This window comes from Perissodus microlepis, chromosome 13, assembly GCF_051167445.1.
Source record: "Perissodus microlepis isolate ML-2025 ecotype Zambia chromosome 13, ASM5116744v1, whole genome shotgun sequence".
In the NCBI taxonomy this organism is placed as follows: domain Eukaryota; kingdom Metazoa; phylum Chordata; class Actinopteri; order Cichliformes; family Cichlidae; genus Perissodus; species Perissodus microlepis.
The window spans coordinates 22,381,983-22,406,547 of NC_140473.1; the positions used below are offsets into that span (position 1 = coordinate 22,381,983).

General features: G+C 41.1%; 3 protein-coding genes across 5 annotated transcripts in view; 1 reads left to right on the forward strand and 2 right to left on the reverse strand.

Annotated features, from left to right (window-relative positions):
* The window catches only part of lrpprc (leucine-rich pentatricopeptide repeat containing), a 58,086-nt gene extending 54,688 nt beyond the window's left edge, over nucleotides 1–3,398 (reverse strand). The window contains exons 1-7 of the mRNA XM_084947914.1: nucleotides 3,178–3,398; nucleotides 2,119–2,321; nucleotides 1,860–1,982; nucleotides 1,608–1,729; nucleotides 1,410–1,468; nucleotides 534–620; nucleotides 283–409 (exon numbers count right to left, since the gene is read on the reverse strand). Of these exons, the coding sequence (XP_084804040.1) occupies nucleotides 283–409; nucleotides 534–620; nucleotides 1,410–1,468; nucleotides 1,608–1,729; nucleotides 1,860–1,982; nucleotides 2,119–2,321; nucleotides 3,178–3,383 (927 nt within the window). The 5' untranslated portion in view covers nucleotides 3,384–3,398. The remainder of the gene's footprint in view (nucleotides 1–282; nucleotides 410–533; nucleotides 621–1,409; nucleotides 1,469–1,607; nucleotides 1,730–1,859; nucleotides 1,983–2,118; nucleotides 2,322–3,177) is intronic.
* Nucleotides 3,399–3,425: 27 nt separating this feature from the next.
* On the forward strand, nucleotides 3,426–22,087 carry LOC146375148 (uncharacterized). Of its 3 annotated transcripts, XM_084947917.1 has the most exons (6): nucleotides 3,426–3,546; nucleotides 9,669–9,891; nucleotides 14,106–16,881; nucleotides 18,802–20,203; nucleotides 20,328–20,610; nucleotides 20,744–22,087. In XM_084947917.1, exons 4-6 carry the CDS (start codon nucleotides 19,872–19,874, stop codon nucleotides 21,356–21,358), a joined length of 1,230 nt encoding a protein of 409 aa, XP_084804043.1. In that variant the 5' UTR covers nucleotides 3,426–3,546; nucleotides 9,669–9,891; nucleotides 14,106–16,881; nucleotides 18,802–19,871; the 3' UTR covers nucleotides 21,359–22,087. The 3 variants fall into 3 exon arrangements, with proteins under 3 accessions (XP_084804043.1, XP_084804042.1, XP_084804044.1); XM_084947916.1 differs by having other exon boundaries at nucleotides 14,106–20,203; XM_084947918.1 differs by having other exon boundaries at nucleotides 16,680–20,203.
* Nucleotides 5,087–7,257, reverse strand: znhit2 (zinc finger, HIT-type containing 2). The gene is made up of 2 exons (XM_084949632.1): nucleotides 7,169–7,257; nucleotides 5,087–6,987 (listed from the first exon to the last, which is right to left on the reverse strand). Exon 2 carries the CDS (start codon nucleotides 6,918–6,920, stop codon nucleotides 5,199–5,201), a length of 1,722 nt encoding a protein of 573 aa, XP_084805758.1. The 5' UTR covers nucleotides 6,921–6,987; nucleotides 7,169–7,257; the 3' UTR covers nucleotides 5,087–5,198.
* Nucleotides 22,088–24,565: the final 2,478 nt, after the last annotated feature.

The window sequence follows — 24,565 nt, forward strand, 5'->3', positions numbered from 1 at the left end:
TGTAACATGTGAAGTACATAAATAAAGCAAGAGTAGCAACTGACCATGATCACCCATTAAGTAATCCTTATCTGTAAATTCAATTAATGTTGGACCAGTACTGTAGTTGGAGTACTGACTCTTTTGAGTTTTAGATGGACTGTTGGAGACCTCTCATCACACAAGCTCAGCATACCTTCACCAGATAAGCTAAAAAAGTGGCAAGCAGCTCAAAAGCTGCACGCTTAAATGCACCTACACCTTCAACCCTTAGGTAGCACTACACACAATTAATGCACACACCTTTTTCATATTTTCCAGATCGCCCTTCTCAGCATATGCGTTCAACAGTGACACATAAGTGTCGGGACCCGGTTCAATTCCTGCTCCATGCATCACAGACAAGATGTTCTTAGCACTCTCGATGTCACTGAGGAGTAATAAAGATAACAGCTTATTTAAATCCAAATTCCTTCAATTATAGCATTTGTTATGTGATATTAAATTCAGTATGTTAAAAAAAAATAGATAAATAAAAAAGTACTGACACTTACCCTGCACGAGCATGACCTGTCACCAACGAGCTGAACACAGCTTCAGTGATGGGCAAGTCTTTATTCTTCATGAAACCCAATATGGTGCTGAGAAAGCCGAAAAGCATTACATCAACATTAAAATGAGAAGAAAAAAAAGCAAGCAACACAACAAGTAATCTAACAGTAAACCCATGAGAAGCACAGTAAACCAAAATACCCAGACACAGAAAAGGCTGCTGAGCTGAATGACAAGTATTTAAAAGAATAAATAAACAAAAACCACCACACAGAAAAATTTATAATGATTAGCCCTCCTGATCATGATATAATATAACAAGAGGGCTGACCATGGAAAGCCTTGGCTGCCCCTCTCTCAGCCTGGCTCTGCCAAAATTTCTTCCTGTTAAAAGGTACTTTTTAACTTCCTACTGTCGCTAAGTGCTTGCTCATAGTGGGCAATCTGATTGTTGGGGAGGATGGCTTTTATTATTGTAGGGTCATACCAGGGACTACAAATGACTAAAGTCAAATTTACATGATGAATATAAATGCTCATGTTAATTAATATGCACTGTTCCTTTAAAAAAAACAAAACAATAGTGAATGAGTCATTCACTCAGGAAATACACTGAAATTTGTGAGGAGGAGAGTTCGCCTGGCAAGATCAGTGCTCAAAAGTCACACTGCAGTCAGTAGAAATAGAGACAATCTCATCAGTAGTACTGGGTTCAATGAAAACATTTCACATGGTGTTATATGCATGTGGACTTTTAGGAGTAACCAAAATAGTTTCTTTAAAGACACCTACTCCATTCACCTGAATTGTGAAACTGTTAGTTCAGCAAAAGTACCCGCAGTGGACAGGTTACTATTAAGAAAAGAACGTTTACCCACCTGGCTCCTTCAATATCTCCATTTTGGCAGTAGGCTGCGATGAGCCTCTGGTAGGTAACCTATGCATAAAAATAAAACAAATTAAAACAGCTAGAATTAACAAAATGAAATACTCTCTTCATGTAGTTGATGGGACCAAGCACACAAATCTAACTATGCATTTCTTGCCATTACAGCACTCTGCACTGCACTACTTACTCTGTTGGGCTGGATATTAGCCGCTTCCATCTTGGCCAGGAAGTCAGTGGGGGAGAATTTGAACTCATTCTGCAGGTAAACCTTCAGCAAAGCATTGTAGTGGCTCACATCATACTGTGCACCTAGCGAAGACAATGTGCAGCCAGGGTAATTAAACATATACAAAATACTCACTACACAACTAGGATTTTGTAGTGCACATCTCTTGTGTGTGCAAGATAAACAAACACTCTACTTAGCGCAGCCCCTTACCCAACTCCTTCAGTTTCTCCCACACACGGTGTGCCAGCTCAGTGCGTTCTTCCAGAGGCACCTCAGGCAGCAGGGACCCACAGCTATGGAGCAGCAACAGGGCCTGGTTACCACTGGGATAGCCTGCAGATGGCAGAGGTGGATGAGGAAGGAGAGAGAAAGCAAAACATTTCATTACTGTCTCTCAAAGAGTTCAAATGACCGTTAGCAGGCATCCGTTATTAAAGGTCCCCCTGTGGTTGCTCATGCTCTTGCCTACCTGTCCTGCAGATATCATGGAAGATGCGCAGCAGCAGGGTCTTGGTAATACGACCGGTCCTCCTCACAGAACTGTCCAGCCTGGTCAGGGCCCAGTCAAACTGCTGCGCTTGCTTGGAGCGCACTGCAATGCTGGCTTCATCCTTTAGCTCGGTGGCCACAGAAAAACTACGCACACACCCCGCTGCATATGACCACACGCGACTGTGAAGATACAGGCCACAGGTATAAATGCAACAGCAGAAAAATAACTAACCCAGTTCTGCTGTGGATGCATATCAGAGAAAAGAAATATTTAATTTCAGAAAGTCTGCCCCACCATCACAGTATGTAAGTAAGTAAAATTTATTTATTAAGCGCTTTTCACAGACAAACAGTCACAAAGCGCTGTACAAAAATATTATAATAAACAATACAATCAATAGACATTATACACAATGTAAAAGATCAAATGTATGTACAGTATGTGTTTACTGCACAACAACAGGCATGTTTTTAAAGACAGTTACACAGCTGTACACAGTGAAAGCCAGACCTGTGACCTTGAAGTGAAGAAAAAGTCCCTCCAAATAGGTCCACGGCTGCTAGTAGCCATCACTTCTATATCAGCTGAGGCCAGTTTTTCTTTCGTGCTCAGTAATAATACTATAAATGTTCATTTAAGCTGTTTAACAGTGCACACTGGTCTCCAGTGATAGGCCCAAAAGTCAGCGAGTGTACAGCTGGGAGCAAATTGATGGCAGGAACTGGTTGCTAACAGTTACAGCTTCATTACGAACTAGATTATAGTAACCGGCTTGATTACAGATTAAACAGACAGTGAGTTTACCCTGGTTACACAACAACTCGTCATCACCTTGCATAAACTGGTAGCCATGTTTAACCAACGAGAACTGAGCTGTTACCTACGTGATCTATAACGTATCCTAACATGATAACAAACCACATTTAATGCAGCAGGTCATATCTGTCAACACTTGCGTGTGCCTTTGGGTGTCATTGAGCCTCAATGACATCTCTGCTGCTGCATGCTCACGCGTGAATCACAGCTGCCTGGTACCTGGACGCGTTTTCAGTAACAGGTCCGATCTGTCGGGCACAAACTCCGGTCCTTCTGCCGCCGAGAGCCCCGCTGTACAGCCGACCAAGCGTCGGTCCGTTTCTTTTAGTGCATGTGATCTGAATCAAACCCGAAGGCGAAAACTTGAGTAACCGGGATGATCTCAAGAGCGCAGCCATGTTTTCTGTCGCAGCGTGGAAGAACATCCGCACCACGTGACTTGCCAAAAGTCCTCGCGAGAGCGACGCTAGGCGTACGGTGAAAAGAAACGTTCTTTGGGACATGGCTAAAGGCTGGAAAATACATGTATAATAGCATCTCTAACCTTTACATATTGTTTATATTCTTTGTCTTGACAGTATGGTTCAGGTCAGTGTTTTATTTTATGGTTTTTATCATACTTGTTTATGGAGAAATTCTTTTTTATTTTCGCACTGTACGAGGGATGTCAAACTCTACAAACTACATCTTAAGTGGGTGAAATTTCTCGTAATGTCGGTGTAAAGTTTAACTACACATTTAATACCTGAGCTTTCTTAATATTAAAAAAAAATGTATGTCTCAGACATTAAGTGTGATTAAGAAAATGCAGTTGTTGTAGATTAAAGGGCTTAAGCTTTAAGAAATTAAAATTAAGAGAAAAATGTCTGGTTGCTCATTGCCCTGACTATCCTGTAATTATACAACAGAAAATTTCTGTTAGTTTGAAGAAAGTTTCCGATTTTTCTTCACTTTGGATGCACTTTATAAAACTAAAATAACAGGAAGTTCTCTGTCAATTAACTATTACTTAATTACTTTGTTATAGTATGAATGGCCCTGGGGGAGAGCTTTATCAGTAGAAAAAGCTGATAAAGGAAAGATGTCGAAAATCTATGCCCTCTAACATTTTCCAAAGCCCTTTTGGGCCGGATTGGAGTCTTAGCCCGGCCAATTCTGCCCCCCTGGCCTTATGTTTGAGACTCCTGCACTATATAATTTCCTATTTGACGTAAGATATGAAAACATAACAGCCATAACGAAAACTCTAGAACTGTTTGGATTCATTTTATAACCATGAAAACCTAAATAATAAATTAACACTTAGATAACAAAACGTATTGCGAACTAATCTGTGCATTCAGAACAATACTAAGAAAACTTGCATGTGTGGGATTTGGATGTGTTTCCCACACTCAATGCATAACAGCTCAGGCTCCCTTGCAGTCTTATGTCAGTTCTTTTGAACTCTATCACCACTGTCCTTTGGAAAAACAAATACACACATATACAGTTTCACCTCATCACTTATTAATTCAATAGTAAGGTTTTCAAGTACTATAACAGTTCTCCCATAGCTAGTATGAAATTGTCTGTAATTCTATCCATCTATTCTCTTTCGCTTCTAAAAGTGTATCCCAGCTGCCATAGGGCGAGAGGTATGATCTATAATTAACTGACAAAAAATGTCCAGATGAGGATATTCTTACTGCTCTGAAATCTAAATTACTATTATAACAGAGGATTATACATACAAAAATCTGATATTTTGTCAGTTACGGATAAATCATTCTAAATGTATTAAATGACCTCTGTCTCCAAAGGTCCCTTTAAAGTAATTCATAAGTTTCAGAAATTGTAGTTTCAAATTTAAGGTGGAAACTTGATCCTTTTGTTACATATCAAATTATATCTTATTTGTATAACACCTAATAACTGTTACAAAATAGTAACACTTAATGTGTTACTGCTGGAATTTCTGACTTTGCCCCTGGAGATGAATAAAGTATCCATCTATGTATGTATTGAAAACTCTATTTCCAATTTGACTAATATAAATTCTTATGGCTAACACAGGAAATTTAAACAGATTTTAAATTATTTTTCTCCTCATTAAAATAAATTAATACAAGAAAGATAACCAAAGAAATTAGTGGAAAATATCAGCTTTTATTGCCAGTAGGAATTTGACTATATGAGAGAATATGATGCATTTTATTACAACATGAACTTTTGCATCAACACATTAAACCAAATCTTCTTTAACTTAGTTCTTCAATCAGCTTATCGCTATCTTTTCTCTTCCCTTTCTGTAAATTCTCAACTTCAGTCTTGGCTTTCTGCATGCTGTTCCTTGCACTCTCTCTTTTACTGTGTTCGCTCCACAGCTCAACTGCCAGTCTATGAACCTGATGTACATTGTCCAGCACCCAGGCTTGTAAGAATTCACACTTCTTGCTTGCCAGGAAGTACTTCCGTCTCTTTTCCACTTCCTCTCCATCTTTAGACAGGGCCATTTTGGCCTGGGAGAACACAGAACGAAGTTGACTCAAGGCTGCCAGGGAGTATCCAGCAGCATCCTTTCTGTCTCTGCCAGTCATGATGTGAGCCACGGCCTCCACGGCCCTGGCTGGGGCAAGAAGGTCCTCCTTGTCAAGGTAACCTCCATCTAAAATGAGAGCTTCTCCACAGCCTAAGGCCTCTTGGAGAGAGGTGAACACCTTGCTTGAGTTCAGTGCCTCAGACAGAGCAAGAATCATGTCACAGAACTCAAACATCAGTGAATCGGTGTCACCGTTAAACAGGCACAGGGTAAAAGCATAGCCAAAAAGTGCATTCACTAAACCATAGCAAACCAGAGGAGATGGATTTGGACATAAGGAACTCAGCTTTGGAATTTTTGAAGAAATTGGGGGTACTGCTGAACTTCCTTTGCCTTTGCTCGTTTCCTTCCCGGTTCCTCCTTTCAAGCTTTTTGGCTTTGATTTGATTCGTTTCTGAACACCTTGTGAGGTTTTCACTCCATTATCAATGTCCTGCTTTTCCATAGTTGTCACAGTTTCTCTTTCCTGTCTGCTTACTTCTTCCTCAAGCACTTCCACCAGTGCTCTGCCTCCCTCCTCATGTTCCTCCCACCATGGCTTCCAAAGGGGAACCAGGCCACCAAGAGCTCCATCCTTCATGAGACTCACAAAACTCTCTTTCTCTTTGTTGTTGAGAAGTTCCCACAGCTCCTCTTCTGAAAGTTTGTCAATCTCGAGCCCTGAGAGCCGATCAGCCAAGTCCAGCTCTCCTTGTGCACTTTCAGCATCTTCATCAGTGTCTCCAGGAATCAGCGCACCTCCTCCAACCTCTTCAAGTTTTCCCAAAATATCCTCAATCTCTGTTGCATTCTCTTCTCCAGACTGCTGAAGCTCTGCTAACCTGGCCAGGAGCTCCACAGCCTGGACTTTCTCAGCTGCCTCTCCTTCCCTGTCATCTGTGTCATCTAACACAACACCCGCCTCTTTTAACAAACTCTCCATCCCCCCTTGTGTCATTTCTGCCTTTTGTTTGAGTCCCACAAGAATCTCCTGCATTTTCTTTCTCCCTTCAGTCTCAGTTGTCCCCATTTCCTTCAGCTCCTGTAGAACAGACTCCTTGTAAAACTCTTCAGAGCATGCAGAGTGATCAGGGCTCTTGTAGCACTCCAAGCCACAGTACTGCAGGTTACACCTGGGACAGGTGTAGCAAGGAGGTTTACTTTTACACAACATGCAAAGTCCACTTCTTCCAGAGACACCACCATCCTCTGGAGCATTATCATGGCTCCTGGCAGGTGTGAGAAGCTCTTCATTTCCAGACGTAGCTCCTCTGTGCGGAAGCAGAATGCCATCTCTGGTCACTGTTTCGGACTCCTCATCCGTCCACTCCTCCTTTGGACCGATGTCTGTGAGAAGACTCCTCACGGACGGAGGCAGTCCCCGTTTAATTACTGGATTCATTAGAACTGAACCGACACGCGGTTTTGGAACAAATCAGGAGAGAGCGTTATGGTGCAGGAGCAGTAACCTACAGATATGGAAAAGGCACGTTAGTTTCGATTAACGACACTTGTTAAAGTGCTACGAACGGAAAGTGCATATTTTGCGCAGCGTCCATCATTTATCAGCTTTAAAAATACTTTAAGCATCGCCAGAATGCTTTCCTAACCTTATAGCCGTTTCTTTTTAATGATAAATGCTCTACTTACTTCACAGCAATTTGCACTGGCATTTGTTTTCCCTCTCACGCCGCCACGACGCCTTTTGATGACGTAGAGCTACGCAGTTTTCAGCGCTGCGCTGACGTAAGACTGCAGTTTTTGTGATATTGCATAATAAGAATTTGCATAATTACTGGATTGTTTTTATCAGTAAATCTACATTAATAGGATTACAGGGAGGAAAAACTGGGTAATCATTCCAGTTTTAGAAGAAAATCATGTATTAAAGTAATTTGCATTAAGAAATTTTTTAAAAAGCAAAAATGTTCACATTTACTGAAAAAAAAGATGTAAATTGTAATGTAAATTCTTATCCATACAACATCTTGAAAAAATAGTATTCATCATACTTTAAAGACATCATAGTATCATATAATCCTACTACAACATTTCGCTCTGGGGCTGATGGCTTCTGGTTCCTAGAGCTTCTGAGCGCAGAATGGGAGGCAGAGTCTTATTTTCCCATGGAACCAGCTCTGATTTTGGATTCTGGTGACAGACACCCACTCTGCTTATAAGATTAGGCTTAACACTTTACTTTTTGAAAATGCTTATAGTTAGGGCTCGGTCAGGTGACCCTGAACCATCTCTTACTTATGCTGGAATAGGTTTTCCTGCAATGGGACTTTGTGTGATGCACTGAGAATTTCTTCTCGACTCTGATCTTCCTGCTCCACATGTGTTCATACACCACCATGTATCGTTAGATTTTATCTTCTCTTTCCACCACGCCAATACGTTCCTGGCACATGGCTGCCTGAGCCTGGACTGTGCAAGGTTTCCTTCTGTTTCTTCTTGTTAAAAGTACATTTGTCAGTCCCACTGTTGCCATGTGCTGGCTCACAGCAAGTCTGATTGTTGGGGTTTTACTCTTATAGTGTCTTTACTTTACAATTTAAACTGACTTAAGGAGACTGATGTCATATCTGAGACTAAGTGAATTTTCTTAACTAGGTGCAGGACACCCTGGGTAGCCTCAGGGGCATTTCAAGTCAGAGAGGCTAAAGGTGAATCAGACGATTTTATCCCAAAATTAAAACCAAGCAAAAGCACTTGAAAATTGGTTGTAAATTCAGTGATATCAATTTTCACAGACCTCCATAAAAGAAGACAGCAAATAAACTAAATGCTTGATGAGGGCCAGCATAACCCTAGGGCCTTCTTTTAGCGCTTCGCTTGGACAGGTTTCCAGTCTATCTAGGGCTAATGCAGAGAGAACCACATACATTCATATACAGCCAATTTAGAATCACCAGTTAACCTAACATGCATGTCTTTGGACTGTGGATGCATTCACACAGAAACCCCCATCTGACCAAATTATGGTAGGATATTTGGTTTACTTATATGGTTTAAAAATGTGATGACAAAATGAAAGTAAGATTTGATTTCTGTAAAAACAATATACTTTTATAACCAAAATGTATTTTTATGTAATGAAGGTAGGCTAACAGGTTTTAATATCATATATCATATAAAACATAATGAGAATATTTATTTAACATTAATGCTGTAAATAATTACTTGCCTACACTACACTATGATTTTTCAGTTAATCTTCATATTTTTAATCTCAGGTTAAGCAGATAAAGCAGGATTATCTTAAACTATGCCTTCTATCGGCTCCTCATTTGATCCACTGTCTTAAATAAGTTGTTTTAGACGTTTAGATGTTCTTACTGGCTGCCTGTCCAAAACAGAAGTTTTAAACAGCGGGTGGGCGGAGCTTCAGCCATAAAGCTAGAGATGTGCGATTGAGATTACCATCATTTGCCACTCTTACTGACATCACAACGAGCCAAGTCAGTAAAAACTGACTAAAACATACTGTTGAAAAAATCTGAAGCCTGAGCCTGCTTGTACATATGGACTACTGAGCTATTAGAACATTTTCCCAAAAACTCTTGTAGAAAATGGATTTATGGAAAATAGAAAAAATAGAGAAAAGCATAATCGATCCCTGGACAGCGTGGTGGTGCGGTACATGGTCGCCTCACAGCAGTAAGGCTCCTGGTTCAAACCTGCCAGCCAGCTAAGGCCTTTCTGTGTGGAGTTTTTGTGCTCTTCTTGTGCCTGCCTGGGTTTTCCACAGGTACTCTGGCATCTTTCCAATACATGCTGGTTAACTGGTGATTCTAAATTGTCCACAGGTTGTCTGGGGCCCTATTTGTAAGCACTAGGTGGCTTTTTCAGAGCCCCATTTCAAAAAAGGCTATTTTTTGTGTAATCATGATTGTAACTGCATTTTAATTGATTTGTAAATTGATTTGCATAGATGCGGGTGTGAGCTAATGAATGAGTCAGTTAAAAATGACAAGTGAATTAAAAATGTAAATAATTGCCTCCCTTTAAACGTCGGAAATTAAATGTCCTAATATTTTAATAGGATGTCTCCTTTTTAAGCCTGACTTTTTGTGTGTGTGGCATGCATGTCTGAGTTTGTTGTGTGTGTCTTCCTGACTGCACTGTGTGTCTACATCTCCCGTAGGGCTGTTTGCTATGAGGTGATTGTCTCCTGTAGGGGGGTCAAGCATGGTAAAGGTCATGCAGGTGGGGAGTTGTCAGATGGCTGTCCACCCCTCACTGGGCCAAGGGGCTCTCGTGCCGCCTGTCAAAGCCTGTGGCGAAGCAGGGAGAAGAAAGGGTGTCTGGAGACGACGTGTGCCATGCTGTCTTGGCCCCGCCCCTGGCTGCCGTGCCAGCAGTTCTAGGTAGGCAGCTGCCTCCTCTTATCTCGCTTTTGCTTCTGTCTTATTCCCTGTGACATGTGTAGTACCCCAACACAAAAGCTCCATGACTTACTCACTGACTACTACACTGATGACAAGAAGTAATGCAGATTCTTATCCATGTTAGGGAGGCTTTCAGACCAGGCCCATTTTCTTTCTGAGACTCCTTTAAAAAAAACAACAACTTTATTTTCCATTTATTAGTACAGATATAGAAAAGACATAAATAGTGTTTATGATGGTTCTATGGTTAGGGTCATAACCACAGGACTTCCCAGCGAAATGTTGTGTATTGCCTAGACTTATGCTCCTGGCTTAGATACAATCTTATAATTCTCAAGTGATAATAATACTACCTAAAATACCCCCATTATTCATTACACATGTGCCATCTAAGTGCCAACAAGGTGGAAGATTTTCTATACCGATTTAAATTGAACGCGGGAGAAAGTATATTATAACAGAAGCATTATAAGAGGAGAAAGGACTTTGAATTAAGTAGATCAGCATCCCATGGCACTAGCTAATATTATGTGGGTCAAATATGGACTAAATACCACAACATGCCTGACATTGGGGCAATATAATGTTAACTTATTGCTGAAATGAGGTAGCCAGAGTCATCTTGAGTCAAAGACAACCGTGGTATCTATCCTCTCATACCATGGTCTACAGACGGCAGGAAACTCTGAATTGTCCTCATAAAGATAGATGTACACAGACACACACACACACACACACACACACACAAATCCTGTTGTCTGCCACCAGCTGATAGGTGACAGGGAGCAGGCTCTGCCTTTTGGGCATGTCCAGCCCTGGAATGTCTGAAGCTGTCTACTGTACAGCAGCAGGGTGTGTGTGTGTGTTTGGAGCAAAAGAGTAGACGTATGTTGATGTGGACTGTTCTGTCACCTGTCAGCTCAACAGGATCTGGCGTTATAGAACACCCAAAAGCAAGGCTGTGTAATGGTGAGTGTATTAAGGGTGGAGGGTCCTGCCTCTGTTAAATATCCGGCTTCCATTTGAGGAGCCAGAAGCCAGTGTTTCATTCTGACTGACAGAGATTCTCACACTTTTACTTCCTCTTTAAATCCCATTAAGTGTAATGCGTGGAACAATATTCTCAGGAACATGATGAAATTATTTTAGACCTAATATAAAATAGCAAAAATATCACTGGGGGTATTAAATAGTAAGAGAGAAGAATGAGAATGACTCCTTGTAAAACATTAAATAATATAAAAAATATCTTTTGCAGAAGTGTCTAAACTGGGATTACAGCAGCACATTAAGTTTTTGGAGAACACAATGAAACAAAATTAATAAAGAGAATCAACATAGATACAATAACAGTATATCTGTCAATACTCAGTTACAAAGATATTAAAAACATGCTAAACCGATATAAATTTTATGGATAGTTTAAGAAGTGCTAACATGTTTTTAAAGTTGTATGTTGGACTGTAATAACAGTGGGCACCATTCCTTCTGTTTTTGAGTCGTTCCCATCGTCATTGAGAAACTTGTACAACTATGATTGTATGAATGTGGTTTGAAAGTCTGTGTGTGTGTGTGTGTGTGTGTGTGTGTGTGTGTGTGTGTGTGTGTGTGTGTGCGTGTGCGTGCATCAGTGTATGTCGCTGTGTTGGAACTGAAAGCTGACATAGCAACACCCTGTTCCCCCCTCACCCTTTCATCTTTCCTCCACAAACCTTTTTTCATGAATGAGCTCCTGCTTCCACACCATGAGAGCATCAATGTACTCCTTCAATAATTCATCTCTGGGATCTATTATTTACATATCACTTTTACTTCATCACAAAAAGGCATCAATGTGCACCCACACACCTTTCCTCTCCCTTTCTCCCTTCCTTTGCCAGGTCACTCAATCCACATAAACAAATCCCTGTTTCCTGGGCAGCTCCTCAGTCTGCCTCAGCTAGTGGACTCTACCTATGAGCATGTGCTTGTCTCTGTGTGTGTGTGTGTGTGTTTGTGCAGTGCAGCGTGTGATGTGCTAAAACACAGGTAGATGGGGCGGTAGCCTCTCAGTGACCTAAAGCGGCTGCTGACAGCAGTGACAGCAGAAACAAGCATGGAGAAGCAAAAAGAAACCTCACACCACTCTAGAAGTCAACTTTCCATGTGTCGCTGCACCTCTCAAAGCACGCAGGAAATAAAGGGTACAGTGTATCACGGTAGCCTACACCAGTAATTTCATGTACTATCCCCTTTGTTTACACCAGCGATTTTATGTACTGTAATTTTGCAGGCTTCAGAGTTTATACTTTTTCTGGTGGTTACTCAGTCATTCACTGGTTGTCTCTCTTCTCTCTTTTTTCAGCATCATTTTTTTTACGATCTTCCACTCTAGATCTGTTTCTGTGTGTTTAAAAATGTATTTTTGTTACTGTCTAAAAGGTATAGATCTGAAATTGCTGAAATTTCTATGAATTCATTTCATTGCTGCAGAAACAGCAACCCCCCTCAACCCACTATTGATGTTTGTAAGTTTTAAAAGTTTCATTTTGTTAGTCCTGTTAAGCTGCAGGGCAGCATGGTGGTGTAGTAATTAGTATTGAGCCCTCATAGCAAGGTTCTGGCTTTGAATCCAGTTTGTGGCCTTTCTGTGCCCCTCTGTGGGTTCTCTGTCTGAGTGGCTCCAGCAATACAACGACATGCACATGAGGTTAATTGGTGATTCTAAAATGGCCATAGGTGTCTGTCCATCTGTGGAAAGACAACAGGTCCAAGGTGTCCCTCTCATTCAATGTCAGCTGGCATAAGCTCCATCCCCCTGTGTGATCCTGAACTGGATAAGTAGAACAAAATTGAGGGCTGGCTGGATGGATGATGAGCTAGAAGCTCTTCAATAATCCAAACTCTGTCCTTCACATTATTATGCTGTTCGCCTTTATATGCATTTATAGATGTTTCTGGAAGCCTTTATCATCACAACAAGGTTTAAAGGCAAAAATCAAAATGCATTTAATTAATTTAATTTCAAAGTTTTTAAGGTAACTAAATAACTAGAAATTAATAGAAATGCGAGAAATAAATTTAATGTTTATTTATTTTCTTTAAGCATATCTTTATTTTGCACACAAACAGATGTATACAAAACACACCCAAACCATGTGAAGGCAGAAAGCTACATTTATCAAAATGCACCCCAGTCAAACCGACACTCAAATCTTTATTTGTGGTTTATTGTGTCATGAATGGCTATGTCTCAGTCTCCAATCCCTCCAGTCCACTGCCAATGTGCCTCTGGGCAAGATATTGAACCCCAGATTGCTCCTGATGCATACATCGGTGTGTTTTAGTTAAAAAGAGTGCTATTAGGATAGCCACTGTATTTTTAGTTGACAGACCAACAAGATGACAGATTTGATTTATTGGTAAGAATCTGATACAAAAGCTGAAAGAAAAACTTATAATTATTATAATTAAATAACGTATGGTAGTATTGCATGTGGGGAATGTCATGAAAAAAATTCCAAACTTGAACTGAGGAAACATTTTTTATCTTCAAACTCACAGTAAATAAAAAAGGAAAGAAAAAATGCAATATAACGTACTGTATTTACTCATCTCTACACTGCACTTTACTCTGGGTTAAATTTGAGGGATGTTTTTATAGATATGGCACACAAAAAAGAAGAAGTGCTGGGGGGGTTTCAGACTTGCCTGTAGATTTTTCACAATAGCAGGTTGTGTAACAAGTAAAAAGCCTTAGGGAAAAGCGCTTGAGACATGCCTGTCCTCTTTAGAGGAGAGATAGACATGACAAAAACAAGTGGACATTCAAAGCCCTTAACAAGCAGTGGTTAGTCATTACAAGCTCAAGTTGCACAGGGACAGAACTTTATTTCGGATGTTAAAGGAGATCCCAGAAATTTTAAAAAGTCAGGCTGAATTACTGGGAATATTTTCCTTTTAATTGGTTAGTACAGATCATAATAACTCATCCAGTTTAAGCAGTATATCTGTATCTGTATATATATTTAATATATATCTGGAACACAGTATAAATAACACATGAAACTAAAACAAGATATCACTTTCCTGTGTTTCTGTTTCCTCTCTGTCCTCTCTGTCTTCTTAAGCCATGAGAAATAAGCTTCCTACTTTTTTTCCCCTCTACTTGCCCTTGTCCCTCTCTCTTCTTCTCTATCACACCATTCCCGCAGGAGACTGACTGTGTATCGGTGTATCACCCGCATCCATCTCTCTAACCTCCAGCCCTGCCTTCCCTCATCCCCACGAGAGGGAGCAGCAGATCAAGAAAAGGGGAAAGATTCGTGGAAGGAGGGAGGGAGCGAAAGAGAAGTGTTTCTGTGTCCCAAAGGATTGGTCTCTGTCTGTCTAAATCAGGAAGTGAGAATGTGACGGCAGGAGAGACAGAGCAGAGACATCCTTTCAGTGTGTGTGTGTGTGTGTGTGTGCACCTTGTTGAGCTGAGGTGTCATATATGTGAAGATCACAGCTTCACGCTGGTGGCAACCAGGGATGATGCTCTAAATCACTGAAATGCCAGAGACAACCGTTGTGATATGGGCCGTGTCTGTGTGTGTTTGTGCGCGTGAATGTCTTTTGGGACATTTGATGGAGATTAATACTACTTTTAGAGTCCGAAAGTGAAAATGTTATCTAGTATGTCACCTTGGAAAAAAAAAGCGTGGGACATTGTCTGATATAGACACACACACTCACTTGCACAAGCGGTCTAGACCACCAGTTTTCAGCCTTTTGTGTCTAGTGTATTTGAAAAGCCTGAAAAGTGAACTGAAGCACCCCTTCACTGACCATCCATGAAACTCTCATGTTGAAAATGTGATCATTTTAATTGATTTTTTTTGTTATTTAACAACAATAATCATTTAAAGCACAAATAGTAGCCTCGATTTTTCAAGCATGCATCTACTCATTTTAATTCCCATGATATTTATTTTCATTACAACCATTTGTCCATCTTTTTTTATGTAAATGTAAACAAGTAAACAAAACACTACTATGTTTTGTTTTTGTTTTGGTTTAGTTATCCATAAATATTCTCCCCATCTTACTAAGTTTGGTTGGGAATCACATTATTCATAATACTCACTATCCCCAGCATATGCACCCACACACAAACACACCTAGCAACATAACATTCGCTGCCTTCCTTGGATGAATAATTAGATGGACACGGAGCTGTCTCTCTGTTTTCCCCTCACACATTAAGCTACATGAATGTAGGCCAACTCACTGTCGACTTCACTTGCCTCTCATCACAATCAAAACAACACATAGATGTTGTCTTCTCTTGTTCATCAACCTCTGTCTATCCCTTGTTACCTCTATCTATCTTTAACTTTCTTTTTCATGAGGTGTGAGTCACAAAGAATTGTCTTGCAGATCAGCAGCACAACTGTCCCCGAGAAGAGGCAACATACACAGACTCTCACACGCTGACGTTGATATAGTCATAGTCACATCATTATATCTGCATTAGCAGGGAAAGCCCTTCACGCTCCAGCACCTACATGCCTTCAGTGCAGCGTCTCATGTGTGTTTTAACTGATTTACAGTGTCCCTGTTCTATCTTGACAGATCATGCTCAGGAAATGTAGTACATGGCATATTATGTTTGTGTCATATACTTTATATATAGCATAGCTCTGACTTTTGAATACATTTCTTTAATTGAGACCAAGAAATAACCAGAAAAGTTGGTGTATTGAGATAAAAGGAATATATATAAGCGGCACAGAAAGCTGCTTTTATAGTTGCTATTTAAGCATGGTTATAAAGTTTGCTGAGTAATGGAAAAAAACGCAACTAAAGACAAAAATGTCTTATTCAAATTCAAATGGGAATTTATACCCAGCACATCATTTTTGACAAATTCCTCCACCTTTATTTTTATCCTTTTTAGCATTTTATCTAAAAGACGATGAGAATTGTGGCGATTTGGACACAAAATGTAAATTATAACCATGGATAATAATGATATTCCACTATTTATGCCACATCTTACATACTGAGCTCCTTTTGATTGACTTAAAACCCCCATTTGATGGCAAATCTAGTTCTTTGTAACTAACAAAGTTATCATTAATGTAAAACTGGAATGAGTTCAACTGAGACACTGTCGTGTGCAAAAGCCACATTTTTGCATGCTCATGTTATAAATCTATCACTTTGAATAGCAAATAAGAGTAAAGTACAGACCAGACAAAAATCTTCTATCACTAAAAGGTATAATACACAAATACAGGCAAACATATGAAAATCGGGTTATGTGACTGGGCCATTACCTAAAGCAAGGTAAAGCAAGACAACAGATGAAATATTGAGAAGGGACAGGGGAGCACTTGGCATTTTGGGCACGCACATTATCACGCACTCGTACTGGGTTAGTGTTAGCTGGAAAAGGTTGTGCGTTAGGGTGTTTGACAGTGCTCTGACCCTGGCTGCGATGTTGACATTAGTGGACACATCACCTCTGCTTTGGGAAAAGGCCGACGGTGAGACCGCCCTCAAGCACAACACAAGGTTCTCTGTGTGAAGCACATGTTTATAGGCTTTGTGAAGGTAGAAGTATTAAATCAGTAACCTCTGCATTTCAAGTTAAAAAATAACTGTATAAAAGCAACTTTTTATATTCATCATAGCTTTACAACACAATGACAAAGTCTGGATATTTTACTTTGCTTGAGCCTTTGTGTGACTTTACTTTCTCATCGCTGTCATGTGACATATCAAGTTTTTGTCTTTCACAGATTGCTGTGCCTATGCTGGAGGACTGCGTGAACAGCAGAAGAACAGCAAAATGCAAAGAAAGAAGCATGTAAATGAATAACGCAACGCTGATTCCAACAACACGTCTGTCATCGACAGTGGAGACGCGGGTTCTCTCAGCCGTGACATGGAATTGGTGAGCAGGAAAAGATGGAAAGATCAACAAGAAAAGCAAACTAATAGGTAATGTTTGCTTTCAGCTTTAACCCTAACAATCTGTCACTTTTGTCTGTGTTGTTGTTTCCTTAACCTCTGCGTCTTCTGCATATGTTTGTCTGAGCACATATGTATGAAAGCCAGAGACGTCTCTGCTGTATGGTGTGGAATGTCAGGCTTGTCTCATCAGATTAGGGTGCAGTGAGGAGGATGGTGCCTACAATTGTACTCAAATGGAGGCACCTCAGCGATGCATACTACAATGCCACCACCCTTGATCTCCCCCACACCGCATGTCCTTGGCACTTTTTAGTTTAAGGGTCTTTGTTCCCCTAGGGTTAGGGGTTGGAACTGCCTCTAAGAAAACTGGCCTGGGGCAACCTTGTACAAATGAGTTTGCTTTGAAGTTGATGATGATGTGGCATTTTACTATATAGTAAAATCTATCCCTATGTAGCTTTTTGCTTTGTTGCAGTTTGTGCTTCAGCTCAGTTTACAGTCCGCTCCCTCCAGCCTCAGCATAAATAGCCATTTTGGCAAAAAGTTTATATAATTCATCTGTAAAACTGTTTTTCTCTCATTCCCTCATTACTCGTGTTTCCCTTCCACTTTTCTAATTTCCTGCATCTTCTAGCTTCACTTAGATTTTCTCTTGACCCCTGGCATCCATCCATCTATCCACCAGCCCTTTGGTGTCTTGTCCATCCCTGTATTTGTCTCCTGTCTAGCCTCGAGTCACACTAAACACAACCTCCATATTATCCTCAACCCAATCACCTCTCTATCCTTGGGCCTGACGGTTGCAGGTGGATGTAGCAGGTCTGTCACAAGGTGGCAAATCTGTCATTTGCTGTGTTGTGCACGTGTGTGTTTCTATGTGTTTCAGTGCGGGTGGGTGGGCAGATGAGCGTGTGTATGTTAAGAGGGGCATGAAGACAGCTGTCATGCTGTCTCAGGATCATATGCTGGCTGTCAGAGATGCTGTAAAGAAACTGACATCCAAACCATGCAACACACATACACCGCACATGAACACACAGAGAGAATTTGGACATTTAAAGCTATTTGGGGATTTTTAGAAATACAAATAAATATTTTAAAATGTACATTTTTCAGTGAAAACAGTGACAGTGAAGTATCCTTGCGCTTTAGGGAGGCTGACCTCTGCTCTGAAACATCTGTTGACAGAGGTCAAGTAAAGAGAAACATTCCCTATTACTAAAATATTTTGATTCATTATTTATGTTCATCAAACAAAGCAGTAAAAAGTGTTCATAAACATGACATGACTTGCGCTGGTCCTCACATCTGATGTCCCCCTTTTTCAGGTCTTCTCCAGTCTGCTTTGTGTTTGTTTTTTAGTTTTCTCTAAAGTCTGTGCATGTATAAGAATGTACGCATGTGCCTCTGCGTGTGTTTGTGTGTGCATTAATAAATGTGCTCATGCATGTCTACATGTAAGGCTGTGTTGGGGGATTTCTCAGGAGAAGGTGAATGTCTCATTTTTTGGTCCCCAGCCTGTCCAGGTAAATAACACATTCACACACCAGTGGGCAAACCATCGACCTCCCCTTTCACGCACATCACCCTTTTCTCGTGTACACTATTGATCCCTCACACTTCTCTTCTCTTCTCTTCTCTTCTCTTCTCTTCTCTTCTCTTCTCTTCTCTTCTCTTCTCTTCTCTTCTCTTCTCTTCTCTTCTCTTCCAAGCTACCTGGTGGTATTTCTTTCTGATGTCCAGTGAGACAGGGGAGCCAGGCAGGTCTCCACTGGCCACAGTGCAGCTGTCGTTTCAGGTTAAAGCAGGCGAGAAGTGGCTGAGGAGGAGGTGGAGAGGAATGAATAAGTGAAGAGGCTGCAGACTGGACTCATGTTAAATGTAGAAAGGCTAACAGACCAGACTGCTGTTGATTTCTCTCTCTCTCTCTCTCTCTCTGTGTGTTAGTGTGTGAGACAGAGAGAGTGAGAGAGAGAAAGAGACTGAGTATGATTCTACAAGTGCACATGGGCGATACGGAGGACCTGCTGCCTGTCCCGCTGAGCTTCCAATTAGCACACACCACTAGAGCAGGACACATACACACAGAGACACACAAACACACACGGAGGACCCTAGAGAGAGGCCTCAAACCTGCCTGTCAGCTGCTGTTAGATCACACTGCACTTAGCTGACACAACAAAACACACAAACACCTACACACTTATATGCAAAGTTTTACAGTGATTAACATTCAAGGATAAAACCTGCGTTCATATTCAGTTAAAGTTGAGGGCGCACTGAACTGCTGCTGATCTGGTTGCTCGTGAGAATATTAAAAGTTACGAATGTGTTCATAAAGAATAGGAAAAGTATTTAAGTTAAATTTAAATTTAAATTTGCTTCAAGTTCTCTCGAATCCTTGTATCTAATGTATGCGAACACACACACACACTAACACAATATTATCGCACAAAAACCTTTGCTGCACCACCTATTTTGTCCTTGTACATATTTTAATGATGCCATCAATAATGGACACGTTCTGAGGACAGGCAAAATAAGATCTTGCAGCGCTGCCACACACGTATTCAGACGTGCATACGCTCAAAAAATGTGGGTCAGGCTGTGAGATTTCTTAATCTTTACAGTTTTTCTCAAATGCTAAAACACAAAAGCCAATCCTGTAACCCAAATGACCAGTAGTCTAAACACATTTACTAAATGTAGCCACCATATTCCAGTACCATAAACACATGTCACATGAAGACACAATTCACAAAACACAACCCTCTGTACTCATAAATCTAAACACATTTTTCCTTGCTAAAACACATGTTGCAAAACAACTCTGCTCATATTCTCAAATGAAAGCCCATGTGATGCAAAATGCTTGCCACAGTCACCAATCTTTGAACACAGGGAACACACCTGGCGTCAGTCACTACACACAACGACTCAAAATTGAAGACACCTGTTGCTAATGATGTGACCCCACCTATAAAAGCATAGTTTGGTGAAGATGCCAAACAATCACAATGGATGAAGGCATTCGAGCGTGCGGAAGGAGAAGAGCTGCAGGCCAAAGAGGAAGAGGGGTTGAGATCAGAGGAGGAAGAGGTGAAGGCCTAAGAAGAAGAGGAGTTCGGAGTAGAGGAGGAGGAGAAGGAGGCCAACAAGAGAGAGGAGAAGGTCCAGGTGGGAGAAGAAGACAACCTCGCACCATCATAACAGATGATATGCGAGCAACAGTAATTGATCATGTCATTGGCCATGGCATGACAATGGCTGAAGCGGGACGAAGAGTACATCCAAACCTGAGTAGGTTCACCGTGGCCACCATTATCAAGGCATTTAGACAACACAACAGGTATAGTACGCTATTGCTTTCTTTGTCACACTACAGTTTTACAGGCCTGTGAAAGTGGTCTGTTACTTTACATGTAGTTTTACATATAAATCAGTCAATTGACAACACATGTTTCTTTCTTTAGAGCTGAAAGGATGCCACATAGAGGTGGGAGGGTTGCCATATTCACAGCGGCACAAGAAACCCTCATTGCAGATATGGTCCGTGAGAACAACTGCATTAAACTCCGAGAGATCAGAGACAAAGTCATTGCAGATAATGTAAACTTTGAGAACATTGATGCTGTCAGCGTGTCCACAATAGACCGAGTTCTCCGGCGCCAACAGATGAGGATGAAACAGGTCTACAGGGTTCCCTTTGAGCGCAACTCTGCGCGACACATAGAACAACGTTACGAGTATGTGCAAGTACGTATACATCCATGTCCACAGTACAGTTAGTGGACATACTGTGTTGCTTAGTGGCCTACATTACTTCTGGACAATACTGTGCTACCTGATTGACCGTTCTGAACACCTGTACGCTTTTCCATGTTCACAGAGGATAATGCAGTTGGACGCGATGGCCAGACCCCATGAGTACCTCTTCCTGGATGAGGCTGGCTTCAACCTCCAGAAACGAAGGCGAAGAGGCCGTAACATCATTGGCCAAAGAGCCATCACTGAGGTTCCTGGCCAACGGGGGGGTAATATTACTCTTTGTGCAGCTATGGGTACGGAGGGGCTTGTCCACCGGCATGCTGTCCTTGGGTCTTACAACACCCAACGTCTCCTCACCTTCCTAGAGGAGCTAAAAGACATCCTCCTGGACCGTCAACAACACCATCCTAGGCTAGCACATCACATGTATGTGATCATTTGGGACAACGTCCGCTTCCACAAAACACGCCAAATCAGAGAGTGGTTCACCACCAACAGTGACCACTTTTTCAACGTCTGTCTGCCACCCTACTCCCCTTTCCTGAACCCTATAGAGGAGTTCTTCTCATCATGGAGATGGAAGGTGTATGACAGACAGCCATACACAAGAGAGAACCTCGTACGGGCAATGGAGCTGGCCTGTGCTGACATCCCAGTGGAGGCCTTCCAGGGATGGATTCGCCATTCCAGGGCGTTTTTTCCCACGGTGCCTAGCAAGGGACAATATAGCCTGTGATGTGGATGAGGTGATGTGGCCCAATGCAGCTCGGCGACATGATGCCGCACAGTGACTGTGTGTAATACTGTAAAAAGACCGTGTAGACAATAAAAAAGACTTCACACCCTGATCATGTTTCCGAGAGTACTGTTGTGTGCGATAGATTCTGTTTTTGCATTGAGTTGTGTTACAGTAGTGTACGTACATGCAGGATGTTTTTATAGATTTATAGTCTTCATGTGAAACTCACAAATCTAAATGCCTAATCCTCTGCAGGGTTCTATGACGATCCGTTACTGTACAGTTTATAAAAATATGCATTGGCAGTTATGAACCAAAAAACCTTCTCACAAATTGAGCATTGTGTTTTCAATTGTTTTGCTGTAGTGTGTAATGCTGTGTATAGTGTTTACAGTTTTGACAGCTTCGAGCTGCTCTCTTGGTGTGGGAGTTTGAGTTTTGCAGTGGGAAGGTGTGGTTGTGTTTATGTAGCTTTAGAGAAGGGTGTTGTGTTTGGACATTGGGGGACCTGGTGGTAACGTTTGTGACATGTGTTTTAGCATTTGAGAAAAACTGTAATTAAGAATATCTGCTGGTTTGTCAGTGAGCCCACTAGTGTGCCCTTTGCTGGTGAGCCTCCCTCTCTACGATTGGCTCAGCCTTCTGCACTGTGTCTACTATCTACTACCGAACTGTTTTCAGAATAACAAGCCTGCGCTAGATCAAATAAAAGAGAGCTTCCTTTTATTGGTTTGTATATAATTTTTTTTTTTTTTTTTTTTTTACTAGATTGGATTAGTAGCCTGCCTGGTATTTGTTTAGAATAATTTTAGCACAGGTCTCAGATGCTTAAGTGTGCGTAAAACCTAATTCTAATGGTCTTTGCCATTTTGATGATATGATATTGACATACGGGAAACTACATATAATAAAATCACATCATGTGTGATAAATTCAGTGACTCTGAACTGATTGCTGTTGAAAAGTCTTCTGATTCTGCTCCAGCAGAGTCATTAGAAAGCATCAGCCAAAGAGGCCTCTGGTAAGGACTGGGAGATGAGATAAATTTAATCTCACTGCACAAGAACACTTCAGCAACTTGACATGAAGCATAGAGATGACAAAGGTCATTATGAATGGCAAAAAATAACAGATTGTGTCCCACTCCTAGGTCCTTCCCAAGTCTGACATCACCATCTTAGTACAACCACTCATCAAGGTCATGAGTCTTTTTATGCAGCCCCCACCACCTCCAGTTCTCGCCTTGAACTTTGCATCTTAAGAGCATCTTTCATTAAAGCCAAAACAAATCTACCTTGGTGCGTTCCCTCGGGTGTGATTGACGTGACACCACTAGCTCAGGGCCAAGCAGAAATGAAGACTGAGAAAGAGCTCGGGCAGATGATGAGGACGAGGATGAACTGAACGCAGACACAGAGGTGGTGGCCTTCTTCCTGCCTGCTCAGGGAGAAGATTGTCCTTGCTTTGTTAAATGATTTCTTCCAGCTGAACTCTTCCCCCAATATCAGTCAAAAATAGATCACACAGAGAAAACGAAGATTGCATGTATACCCAGAGTTCCCCGGGTCACCTTGGCATACAGCTCACGCAGTAAATCAATCCATTTATTGCCATTTCAATAACCATTCAGGTTATTTTTGTCACTAGATGCCGTTCACTGTCCAAGTTACAGTCAGAAACTCACAAAGTATTCTTTATATTTTCCAAGATGTGCACATTTTATAACTGTATTTAAATGTAAAAATGAGCTGGTTTGGAAGCCAGTTCAGTTTGATTGAGCTAATCAACACAAATACAGATGCAATTTAAAAATGACTCACTTGTGTAAGGAGAAAATACATTTTAATGCTGCCCATAAATATTTTGGTGGGCAGGATGATGTGCAGACATACCCTAGAGTAAGTTTCTTTAATTCATGCCCACCTGCCTCTCCTGGCATTTAGGACAAGAAACTGATTGAGCATTCAACCTTTTAAAAGATTTTGAGAACATCAATTTTATATCACAACCCAAACGTGCCTTTTCGACCCCTTCGTGCATGTATTCGCTAGCCTTACCTCTTTTTCCCACTAGATGGAGGTGTGATACTTCCACAACACTCCTTCATCCATGACGCAGCACAGAAAGTAAACTCACCCAGAGGTCTAATTTACAAACTCAGGTCAACTTCTGTAGAGGTAAATACTGAAGATTCTGTATTGTGAGGATCTTTAGGTCAGTCTAGCTTGATGTTTGCAGGTTTCCGCTTCAGTTCCAGACTGGCAGGTTAAACCTGTGCAGGGTAGTAAATCTGTGGCTTAATGTTCCTGTAGAACAAGCTTTTGATTTGCCACTGAGCATGGTGTTAATGCCATTTCACTGTGCTATAGCTGCTCAGTCTTTAACACATGAAATCTCCCAGGTCATAAATTAAAATATTCAAAATCAACTGGAGAAAGACACAACGACCATGTTTTCCACAACAGAGTAAATTGAACACTTAAATAAGAACCATTTACATATTGCTGACATTTAACTAATTTGTTCCCTTTCTTTCTTTCTATCTTTCTTTCTTAAATAAGGCTGATTCAAAATGTCACTTGCTGATTAATGGCAACATATGGCTGCAGCACATGCCCTCTAACACTACTATACAAGCTATGAATGGACATGTTCCTGTGATACACTAAAACCTGTGGGTGTGTCCAAGCATGTGTCTGCTACTGGACGTTATCGGCATGTGATCAAAATAGTTTCTGTGTGTATCTTTCCCGTGCATGTGTGAGATACTTTCACAGTATGACATATGCTTGAAAAACACATATGTCAGCAAGTGCTGGGCATGCTTGCGAATGACATATGAACACTGTTTTCACTACATGGGCATGCGTGTGTGAATTTATACATTGAGGGTAAGCCTGTGTGTGGTAGTAGTAATCCGCACCAGGCAGCTGCGCTCGTTCGTATTCAGCCCCAAGGCACTTCTAGGCCTACTTGCTGATTAGGGATCAGAGAGAGAGAAAGAGGACAGAGTGAAATGGTATAGAGCGGGGATGAGAGACAAAGAGAAAGAAAAAGGTCCTCTCTCATTTAGTAAAGAGTTTGTTAATGTCTATAATCCCATTAAGCAGGGGGAACAGCTTGACCCCTCACATAACATGCATTAATATGTATGGGCGAGTGTGTGGTTGCAGTGTATATTCTTTTTCTCTCATACAAACAACC

What these genes read in the sequence shown, in the direction of transcription:
- znhit2 (XM_084949632.1), bottom strand. Translation starts at nt 6,920, where the DNA reads ATGAATCCAGTAATTAAACGGGGACTGCCTCCGTCCGTGAGGAGTCTT.
- LOC146375148 (XM_084947916.1), top strand. Translation starts at nt 19,872, where the DNA reads ATGGATGAAGGCATTCGAGCGTGCGGAAGGAGAAGAGCTGCAGGCCAA. An exon ending in GCATTTAGACAACACAACAG is followed by an intron (nt 20,204 to 20,327) that starts GTATAGTACGCT and finishes TTCTTTCTTTAG; the next exon opens with AGCTGAAAGGATGCCACATA. An exon ending in AACGTTACGAGTATGTGCAA is followed by an intron (nt 20,611 to 20,743) that starts GTACGTATACAT and finishes CCATGTTCACAG; the next exon opens with AGGATAATGCAGTTGGACGC.